We start from the raw sequence: 9,835 nt of genomic DNA, 5'->3' as shown, positions 1-9,835 counted from the left end.
TATTTGGAAAAGCACGTGTAACACCATACATTACATTTTTCCTTAACTTTTTATATAACAATATGTATACATGCATCTTTTAGTGTGGACAACAGCGGCCGTGGCGCTGAAGGGGGGGGGGGTTAACCCTCAGCTGCCCAGCACCATTTGACTGGACAGTAGGTGCTTGGTGCCACTTTTAAAATATGTCATGGCGCTAGGCACCGAGTGTTTATAAATGTTTGAACATTTATTTAATGCGTGCGCCGTGGTCCCGGACCTCGCCAGCGACCGAGAGTGGTAACCCTTGGTATGCCCAGGGGATGGGGTTTCTGCGGCCACCCAGCGCGGCGGCTGGGAGTCTGGGACATCCGGCTCCCAATGCGCAGAGCCAGGAAGGGCTTGGAGACCAGGAGCTCAGCTCCCGGCGCCCCTGCATCCGCGCTCCATGTCAACCGCCGCGCACAGACACCTGCGGCGGTAAAATGTTTGCCCTCAATGCGCCGGGGGTGGGTGCACCAACCGCCGCCCAGAGTGCGTCGCTCAGGGGTGACCGGGCAAGCCGGCTCCCTATGAAGCTAAACTCCCGGCACCTCAGCACTACAGAGAGAGCACCGGCGACTGGGACGAGTGCCCCGGGCTTCAGGCTCCAACAGGGGTATTGGGTGCGCTGCAGCCTCAGACCCGGTGGCTGCGGCGAGGCAACAGAACCCTGCACTGCCTGAGGGAGGGAACCGGGCTAGGAGGATTTTCCTGGTCTGCAGGGCTAAGGGAGCCCAGCGCTGAGAATACAATAAAATAACAATGTTTTTAAATGTAGTAAAATATATGCAGTGTTGGGAGGCACTGAGCTGGGGATAGCAAACCCCCCAGCTGCAGTGCCTGAGTATGCAGAGCCTAGTGCAGGGCACAGGCTCAGTGGATATGTAAAGAAACATGCAAAGTATACTTAAATGTGTTTAAAGTGAAATGCACTTACTTGGTTAATTGTGTCCCAGGAGGGCTGAATCCATTGCTGTGCAGGCTGTTGGATTCCCCCAGTCCTTCCCCCCCAAAAAATGGAATGCCTTCCCCTCTAGACTCCCACATGGAAATACCATGGGGAGAGAGAGGAGCAGCTCAGCTTTAAAACAAGCGGAGTGGTTTTCTGGAGCTCTATGGGGATCACCCTCGGTGGGCAGGAAACCCTGACCTGGGATCTAGGCTTCCCATTTATGGAGCCCGATTTTAGGCTGCATATAGTGAGCTGGGTCCCTGGGCAGATTCCTGAAAGTAGTTTAGGCGGGAAAACTTCCCCACAGCATAGACTGAGCGTCACCAGGGTGGATACCAACCCTCCAGGATGGGACGACCAAAGGAGAGTGACCACTCCCCACTGTCCATAGAGGACAATGGTAGCTGTACATGTGGCCAAGACATGCCCAGCACATGAGTAAACAATGATTGGTTGAGAAAAACAGGGTGGGCTTACCCCCTGTGGTAGGTGTATTGGAGTAGGATAAAAGGAGGGCTGCTGCCCTATGAAAAGTGTATTATACCAACTACTTTCTGTTGTTAACACCATGCTGTATTGCTGTTGCCCCTAGAAAGAGGGAAGAGTCTTTTTTAAGACTATTTGGGCAAATAAACATCTTCTGCTTCAAGACGACCGCTTCATCTTGTGACCTGCAGAGCTATGCTAAGCATAGCTCCGTTTTCCATCTGTTTTGGGTACACCCAGCGTCTCCAAGCTCCGCCTCCCGCCAGCTACCGTGCAGAAGCTTGGTCAAGCGACCAGTGGGGATCTGTCAACATCACATAGGGGTGGTAAGACAGGGTGTCGATGCATACAGAGCAGAACTGTGGTTCCAGACGCCACGGCAACGTGGAGTCTGGTGGTGGCAGCGTAGGAGCCGCGCAGTGGGTGGAGTCAGCAACAGGCGGTTACTGACGGTAAGCATGAATCCCCTAACTGGCCAGGTCCCGTGTGACCTAAACTCCATTCTGTGACTGGGGACGGAACGCGAGGTGGCGAGGGCTTTCGTACGGAACCGGTTACAGGTGCTTTCAAATATTATTATAACTTCATAACTATATTGATCAGGCTTTTCCAGCAGGCAGCATGCCAGCTTTAACCCCTTTAACATTTTATTTTATACGTTTGTGACAAGACTGTGTCCTGCCTTTGCCATTTATCAATTACATTTTTTTTTTTTCTTTTTAAACAGTGCATTGTCTCCCCATATATATTGCGCATTGGTTTTGACCAATAGTCATTTCATTTGACAATATAATAACAATTTTCCATGGTCTTTCCCATAATTTCAGAATGACTAAAAGTTACTACAAAATTACTCTACTAAATCTCCACTCAGAAGTACTAAATATTTGTAGTTTTTGAATATTCATATTTTTATTATTTGAGGGACTTGATTTAACAGATACAAAATGGCAGCAGGCTACACCTGATGTGCCTATACAGAAGGTGCAAACTGCATTAATATAAACCAGACCCCACACAGTTCATGTTTTGCAGGTTATACAGTAGGTGCCATGGTGTATTCATTACTCACTTACACATTTTAAAACATCCACAGCTGGAGCTAAGTATTTCACTTGTAATTCTGTGAGGAGACCTGGAAAACATGAACTGTTTGGGGTCCTGAGAGCAGAGTTTGAGAACCTGTAATGTAAACACTTATAAAATGACTGTGTGGTCTAGAACCCGCTTCGGGAAAGAGTACAGCTGCTATATTGTAGACACCAATCATTTAAATACAAAGAATTCTTGCTAAGCCTCACATCTGTTATTTGGCCTCAGGTCGGGCAGCATTAACATGTTTGATGCCTACTCTTTCACACGATTGAAAAACTGATGTATTTCACACTTCTTTCCTGAATGTTCTCTCTGACTGTCCCTGCACACACTTTTCTCCCTTGATCTGTTCTAATTTAGTACTAAATATACAGTATAAGAATCAGAATGCAACAACCACACCTTATAACAACTTTATCTCATCGGCTTGTACATGCCCACTTAAAGGTGCATCTTATTTCAAGTTAATTGATGATTGGACACCAAGCATAATGTAGCCCATCCACCTACAATCAATTGGCAAAATCCTGCTTGGTGATGAGGATTGTCCTTAAAAATTGCCAAAATCTAACATGTCGGAAAATCTCAAGTAGCCGATTCCAACCCAAAAATCGTCTGAATCGGCAAGTTGGGGATTTTGAATATGTTGTATTTTGAAGATCATTGGCAAATCGGATTGTTGATTGGAAAATCAGATCAGCCATCGTGGATTCGCCCAACTGATATATGGGTCGTCCTATGCAACAGTTAGTGGTATCACAACCAGCAGCTTGCTTCATATTCTCTGCTGAACACCATTAAATAAAAAGAGCAAGGCTTCTAAAAAGGTGGAATAATAGAGAAAGAACTGAAGAAACACTGGTACACAAAACAAACATAGCCAACTCATATGTACTATGTGCATTGTCATTTCATAGCATTTCTCTAGTATTGGATAAAGCCATCTCCTTCATCAGCAAAGTAAGAACTCTCCTGTATCTGTCCAGGATGGTCTGTGCAGATGGTCTCTCTGCCGGGTTCTTTTTCCCACACTCTGTATGAATGTCAAACAAGTGGAATCTGATGATATCACTCCCCTCCACATGGCCCAAAAGATAATCAGTTACTGCAGGGATCTTCCAGATATCAGTTTTCTCATCATATGACGGCATGAGATCATTAGTAAACTCAGTATTTGGCCCAAAGGGCCACAGCTGTTCAGGAGCAATAAAATTCCCGACAATTTCTCTCGGGCCACATTTGATCAAAGCATCTTTCTCTCTGTCCACCAAAGGCAAAGCATCTAAATCATTGGCCACTATGTGGAAGTCACTGGTTAGAAGGTACTGAGATAGCACCTTTTCCAGATCATTGGAGTCACACATGACAAGTACTCCAAGTGGACTATTGTGCAGATAACGGATAATACTCACATAGTCTATTGCAAGACCAAGTCGGTTTTCCCAAGTATTTAAAGTCTGGTATTTGGGAAGGTTGAATGTTTTATCCAAGTTTTTCAAAGAGCCCAGAGGATGATACTCTGTTAGAATGGAGTTATCCGCTTTGCAATAACCCACAAGGGTAACTACATGTCTGCTCTGTAGGGATTGTAGCATTCGCAAGCCATGAACAAAGTCATCCTGTAGAGCTGGTACTGTAAGCTGAGAAAGGGCCACTTTCATCTCTTTCCACTCGGACAAGAATACCTAGAAGTAAATTACAATCTGTAAGCAGGGCTCGACAAAGTTTTACAATCAAAGAACCAGCCAGGCAAATTTGAAAATCTAACAAAACAATGTCCTGCAGTTTTTACCTACCTGTATACTACAATTAAAATATAGTGATTCTTAGTGCTGGCTTCACCAAGTTAGTAAGCTTTCCAACAGTGAAATATGATTTTAAAACATTTTTCTACAGTATTTGCTAATAAATGGCAAACAATATGCATAGCATCTAATCTCTTCACTCACAGTTCTCTCCTTTTACATACATTAAACCCCCTTCACTACACCTACAACACTTCTCTCCTGGTTTACCTCCACCTCAATATTATATTTCCTCTCTCAGGACCAAATAACCCCCCATCTTCAGTCATCATTAACCCCAATCCTCTATCATTAATTCCCTCCACCATTAAACTGCCATTCTAGTAATAGCGCTTGCATAATTAACTAGGCTTACCATACCATCCCTTTAACCAGGACACTCATGAATTAGGCTAGGGCCAGACATAGCGGCCAAACGGAAGGAGGCCGCACATATGCGGCGGCCCTGCCCCCGCCGAATCCAACCGGTTGAGCCGGATGGTAGGACGACGGGTTTCAAGGTGAACACATAAATTTTAATGTATGTGTTCACACAGTGCGGCTGTGCTGCATTATGGGCCTAATTCTGAGTTGATTGCAGCACCAAATTTGTTAGCAGTTGGGTAAAACCATGTGCACTGCAGGGGGGGGGGGGGGGGGGGGGGGGCAGATATAACATGTGCAGAGAGAGTTAGATTTGGGTGGGGTGTGTTCAAACTGAAATCTAAGTTGCAGTGCAAAAATAAAGCAGCAAGTATTCACCCTGCACAGAAACAAAATAACCCACCCAAATCTAACTCTCTCTGCAAATGTTATATCTGCCCCCCCTGCAGTGCACATGGTTTTGCCCAATTGCTAACAAACTTGCTGCTGCGATCAACTCAGAATTACCCTCAATGTTCTATTGAAATCCCGTGTGGCACTTGCCAGGTCCTGTTCTGCAGGATCCCGCAGAACAGGATCCGTGTGAACACAAACCCCCCCCCTTCCAGACAAGCGGGTCCCGCTTGGCCGCTGTGTGTGGCCCTAGCCTTACACAAGTTCTCTAGCTGCTTAGTCAGCGAGCCACAGAACCTGTGCAATTCGTTAGTGTCCTGGTTTAAAGGAATAATATGGTAAGCCTATCATTAACAACACCCTTCCTTAAAGCCCATCCATAATTAACATTTCCCTGTCACACATTTACACAGAGGGTAACTGATAATACATGGGTTCCATCTCAATACCTCTATGCCACTGATGAGACTTTCAGAGAGGAACCATTTTGGGATACATTTTTGGCTGAGCAGGATTAAATTTTAGTACTCCTGAACTCTAGCCCATGCAAACAGAATTCAATGGTGTCAACCTAGCAGCTCCAAGACAGGCTCCTTCACCCATCTGTTTCTCTCATCTCTGTCCCCCTTTCCCTCCAATCTTTCTTATCTCTGTTCCATTATCCCCTAGTGGGTGGGTGGAGACTTTGACGGCTCCGAAAGCTGGCAAGAACCAGGGAACAGTCCCGTGAATTATACAGTACTGGATGGGGGAAGAAGTGGGGCTGTTGCTGTGTCTAGCGTGCAACTGTCAGTAAGAGGCGTAGCTGCTAGACACATCCTTACAGCTTTATATAATAGACTGTGTTTACAATGGGATGCTCATTTATGGACATTGCCTGTTATTTAGGGAGTCCTACGCATACCAATTCTAGAGGGGTGGATTTTACCCAATAAATGGATTAAAGCTATCTACTGGCTGGAAGAAAAAAACTGGAGCAGGGGAGCCCCATGTGTAGATTGTGACGGAGACACAGTGTGTGAATTGAAATTCTCACGCAGTGTGTATAGATGGAACAGATATTCCACAGAAAGACCCTTTCCAATTTGGAGTTTCATTTCACTTACAGCTAATTTGATGAAAATGCTGTACATAACTATTCTTGCTGAAGACGTGAATTCTTACATCACATGATGTAAGCTCCATAGCAACGTTAGCATTAAATGTGATTACCTATAGGTAAATAAAACAGTAATATAATCACCTTTTTTACTGCTCCTTCGTCCACAAGCTTTAATTTGCGGACCTCCTTTTTGATGGCCTCACAAGAAAGCCAAGCAGAGCAGTTTTTCATGGTTCCAATCTTGAAGTACCCTTGAGGGCAAGCACTGGGATCTGCAGGACTGTAACTAGTTGACACATAGAGATTTTCGAGATAAACATACAGCAGCAAGTTGATGAACACCACTGTGAAAAGGAGCAGGATTATAAGTAGTATAAGGCAATTCCAGCTGCCAGTCCTCCTACCAACTTGCAGTCTTTTCTCCATTCTGCCCTGCTTGGGACGTTCTATACCATGCTAGGAAAACAAAAATGTTTTTATACATACAAGAGTAAATACGCTTCAGAGTATGTAGTCTAGGTCTCAGACACCATTTATCATTAAACTAGTTACCAGCTCATCAAAATGATGGAACAACATAACAGTAATGTCAGCTGGGATATTTAAATCATGCGGAAACATTTGTTTCATAATTTAAGAAATATTTTGCTAGGTGACTAGGGGGTCTATTTACTAAGCCTTGGACGGACATAATGTGGATGGAGATAAAGTCCCAGCCAATCAGCTCCTAACTGCCATATCACAGGATGTGTTTGGAAAATGACAGTTCGGAGCTGGTTGGCTGGGACTTTATCGCCATCCACTTCGACAGTAATTGAATAGACGCCCAAGGCTAATAGACCCCTAGAGCCCTTAATTTCTTAACCACTACTTTTAGCGTCTAGTTAAAGTGTAAGTGCAATCCATCGTCACATACAGCACATGCTTTTGGAGGAAACGTACAAATAGCTAATACAGTATACATTTATACCTAAATCTGGGAACACTTGAGCTAACAGCCAATATATCGCAAGCCAGTCAGCGGAAGTGTATAACCGATATGTCTGTGAATGACGCTGTTCACAGACATATTGGGGGTAATTCTGAGTTGATCGCAGCAGGAACTTTGTTAGCAGTTGGGCAAAACCATGTGCACTGCAGGGGGGGCAGATAGAACATGTGCAGAGAGTTAGATTTGGGTGTGGCGAGTTCAATCTGCAATCTAAATTACAGTATAAAAATAAAGCAGCCAGTATTTACCCTGCACAGAAACAAAATAACCCACCCAAATCTAACTTTCTCTGCAAATGTTATATCTGCCCCCCCTGCAGTGCACATGGTTTTGCCCAACTGCTAAAAAATGTCCTGCTGCGATCAACTTGGAATTACCCCCCATTGTGTCGGCTGTGCAGCACACCTTACGTGTGCTATATTGGCACATCTAGCCGTATGTACGGGTGGTCATACGCTTACTTGGGAACTGAAGTCAAAGCTGGGTGGGCAAATCCAAATGCATGCCCAGGTGCGACATCAGGACAACACAATGAGCTGCCAATCAATACGTGTATATGTTTACCTGGGTTAAAGTTCAGAACTAAAGGGGGGGGGGGGGGGGGGGGGGTAATGTAATAGGGTGTGATATAATCAGAGAGAGATTTTGGTAAAATTCCCGTTTTTTTTAAAGTGGCAATCATTTACATGACAAAACCATGTTGATGTTGCCATGTAAAAGATTGCCACTTTAAAAAAAAAACTACAGAATTTTACAAAAGTCTCTCACTTTCTGATTTTTCACACTCTATTACATTTCCTCATGGATGTTCTGAAGCAGTTTAGTTATGCAAATCAAGGTGGGATTAGCATAATTAAACTGCTTCAGATCATTAATACCCCTTTCACACCGCACAAATAACCCGGTATCAACCTGGCATATTTCCGGCAATTCAACCCGGGAATAAAGCAGTGTTATATCCGGGCTGAATACTGGGTCAGTGCGACCTGGGACCCGTCTAATAGATAGGGAGAGGCGGCGCGGAGATGGTCTCATCTCCCAGCACCGCCACCGCCTTTACCTCCACCCCCCCGCTGCTATGGCAACCCGCCCCGCATATTGCCGGGTCGGAAAAGCCTGCAACAGCTGCCAATGCCGGATCCCACCCGGGAAGGACCCGTTTCCGGTGGGATACGGCATTGGCAGTGTGAAAGGGGTATTAACTTGTTCAGAACATTAAAACGTGTAGATGACTTATTCCCAATAGATGTCCACGTGGATAGAAAGACTGCTAGCCCAAGGGGTCACATGTTCTGAACTTGAGCTGTTCATCCGCTCAGTCGACAAGACAGCAGATCAGCCAACATGTCGGCACCGCAATGGCAAATTCAGATACAGGCTCAGGCCATGATAATCCTATAGTATCAAAAGCAGGTCACAGCCACCACACTAAAATTCGCAGCAAACTTCCCACCTCCTCCACATTTTATGACATTGCAGGCAGTACATTTTTGGAAAAAGAAGCTGGAGCTCGAATAAGAAGCTGGCCGAATAAAAAGCTAACTTCAGCCTCGTCCATGTTGAGATGTTACTTACATCCACCTCACGACGTTCAAATACACTGTACAGCCATAATCAGCGCTTATTATCTGCCGGGGTTACAGAACTGTTGACTAATGCGTCTACTACCCTGTTGCCATATGTCTGTGTGACAGCAACAACACTGCTGCTGCTGCCATTTGTGCCATCCGGCTCTTACACAATCACAAAGCGCTTCCTGGGCTTGTGCTGCTGGGTAGGACTGAGGACAACCGTCCGACAGTAGTAAATACGCTTGCAGTGCGCTGCCCCCTGCAGTTCTGTTTTCTGTCTTGGAGAGCGTGTGACTGGCGGAGCTTGGAACGCATCTGCGTTCCACAGACAGGAAGTATCCCGCCGGCGGCACTGCTCCTCCTACGTCGCTAACAGTGTATCCAGTACCCTCAGCCACATCTCCACTGGGGTCTGGTCAACATAATCACGCACACACGAGAGCACAGCGCAGCCATATCACTTGAAAAAAGAAAACGCCAATCAGCCGCAGACAGGGAGGAAGGCGGGGACGCAGAGGGAGGGGATAGGAACGGAAAGGGCGCGGACCAGTGAGGGGACGGAGACAGAGAGGAGGCGGGGCTGCATATATGACTAATGGGAGACAAAAAAGGGCGGCACTATCATATCAAAGTAATAAGGAGCCTGTCACAGCAATAATGCATACCTCCCAACATGACCCTCTCCAGGAGGGACACAATGCTCTGCTTCTGGACTTTTAATTTAAGATTGCTGGCATCTGTGTTGAACACGTTAATGGATAAGAAAGGTGTTTCAGCACAGGTGGTGGCAATCATAAATTAAGAGAAAAGTCCAGGAACAGAGCATTCTGTCCCTCCTGAAAAGGGTCATGTTGGGAGGTATGATAATGTGTCCTCAGGGAAACATTATTATTGGGCAGATTTAACAAGGAGTGATATTCTTGTTGTCCAGCATACCCTCCAACGTGACCCATTCCATTAGGTCAGAACGTTTTTAGGTTGGGGGGGCCAAGATATAATCTGAGTTTGGCGCCCCTAGCTTCCCAGCACACTATGACAGTGGGTGACATGATAGGC

The 9,835-nt window shown here is 45.6% G+C and overlaps 1 protein-coding gene across 1 annotated transcript; it reads right to left on the bottom strand.

Annotated features, from left to right (window-relative positions):
• Positions 1-2,345: 2,345 nt before the first annotated feature.
• POMK (protein O-mannose kinase) lies at positions 2,346-9,248 on the bottom strand. Its single transcript, XM_063919973.1, has 3 exons — positions 8,784-9,248; positions 6,359-6,673; positions 2,346-4,239 (listed from the first exon to the last, which is right to left on the bottom strand). Exons 2-3 carry the CDS (start codon positions 6,641-6,643, stop codon positions 3,466-3,468), a joined length of 1,059 nt encoding a protein of 352 aa, XP_063776043.1. The 5' UTR covers positions 6,644-6,673; positions 8,784-9,248; the 3' UTR covers positions 2,346-3,465.
• Positions 9,249-9,835: the final 587 nt, after the last annotated feature.

Source organism: Pseudophryne corroboree, chromosome 1 (assembly GCF_028390025.1).
Source record: "Pseudophryne corroboree isolate aPseCor3 chromosome 1, aPseCor3.hap2, whole genome shotgun sequence".
Taxonomy (NCBI): domain Eukaryota; kingdom Metazoa; phylum Chordata; class Amphibia; order Anura; family Myobatrachidae; genus Pseudophryne; species Pseudophryne corroboree.
Note: the sequence above shows the minus strand (reverse complement) of the source record. Positions and strands in the feature narration are given on the sequence as shown.

Bases quoted from the DNA above. Each gene is read 5' to 3' on its own strand.
- POMK (XM_063919973.1), bottom strand. From the start codon at position 6,643: ATGGAGAAAAGACTGCAAGTTGGTAGGAGGACTGGCAGCTGGAATTGC. The intron at 4,240-6,358 runs GTGATTATATTA...ATTTACTTCTAG, and splicing joins ACGAAGGAGCAGTAAAAAAG to GTATTCTTGTCCGAGTGGAA.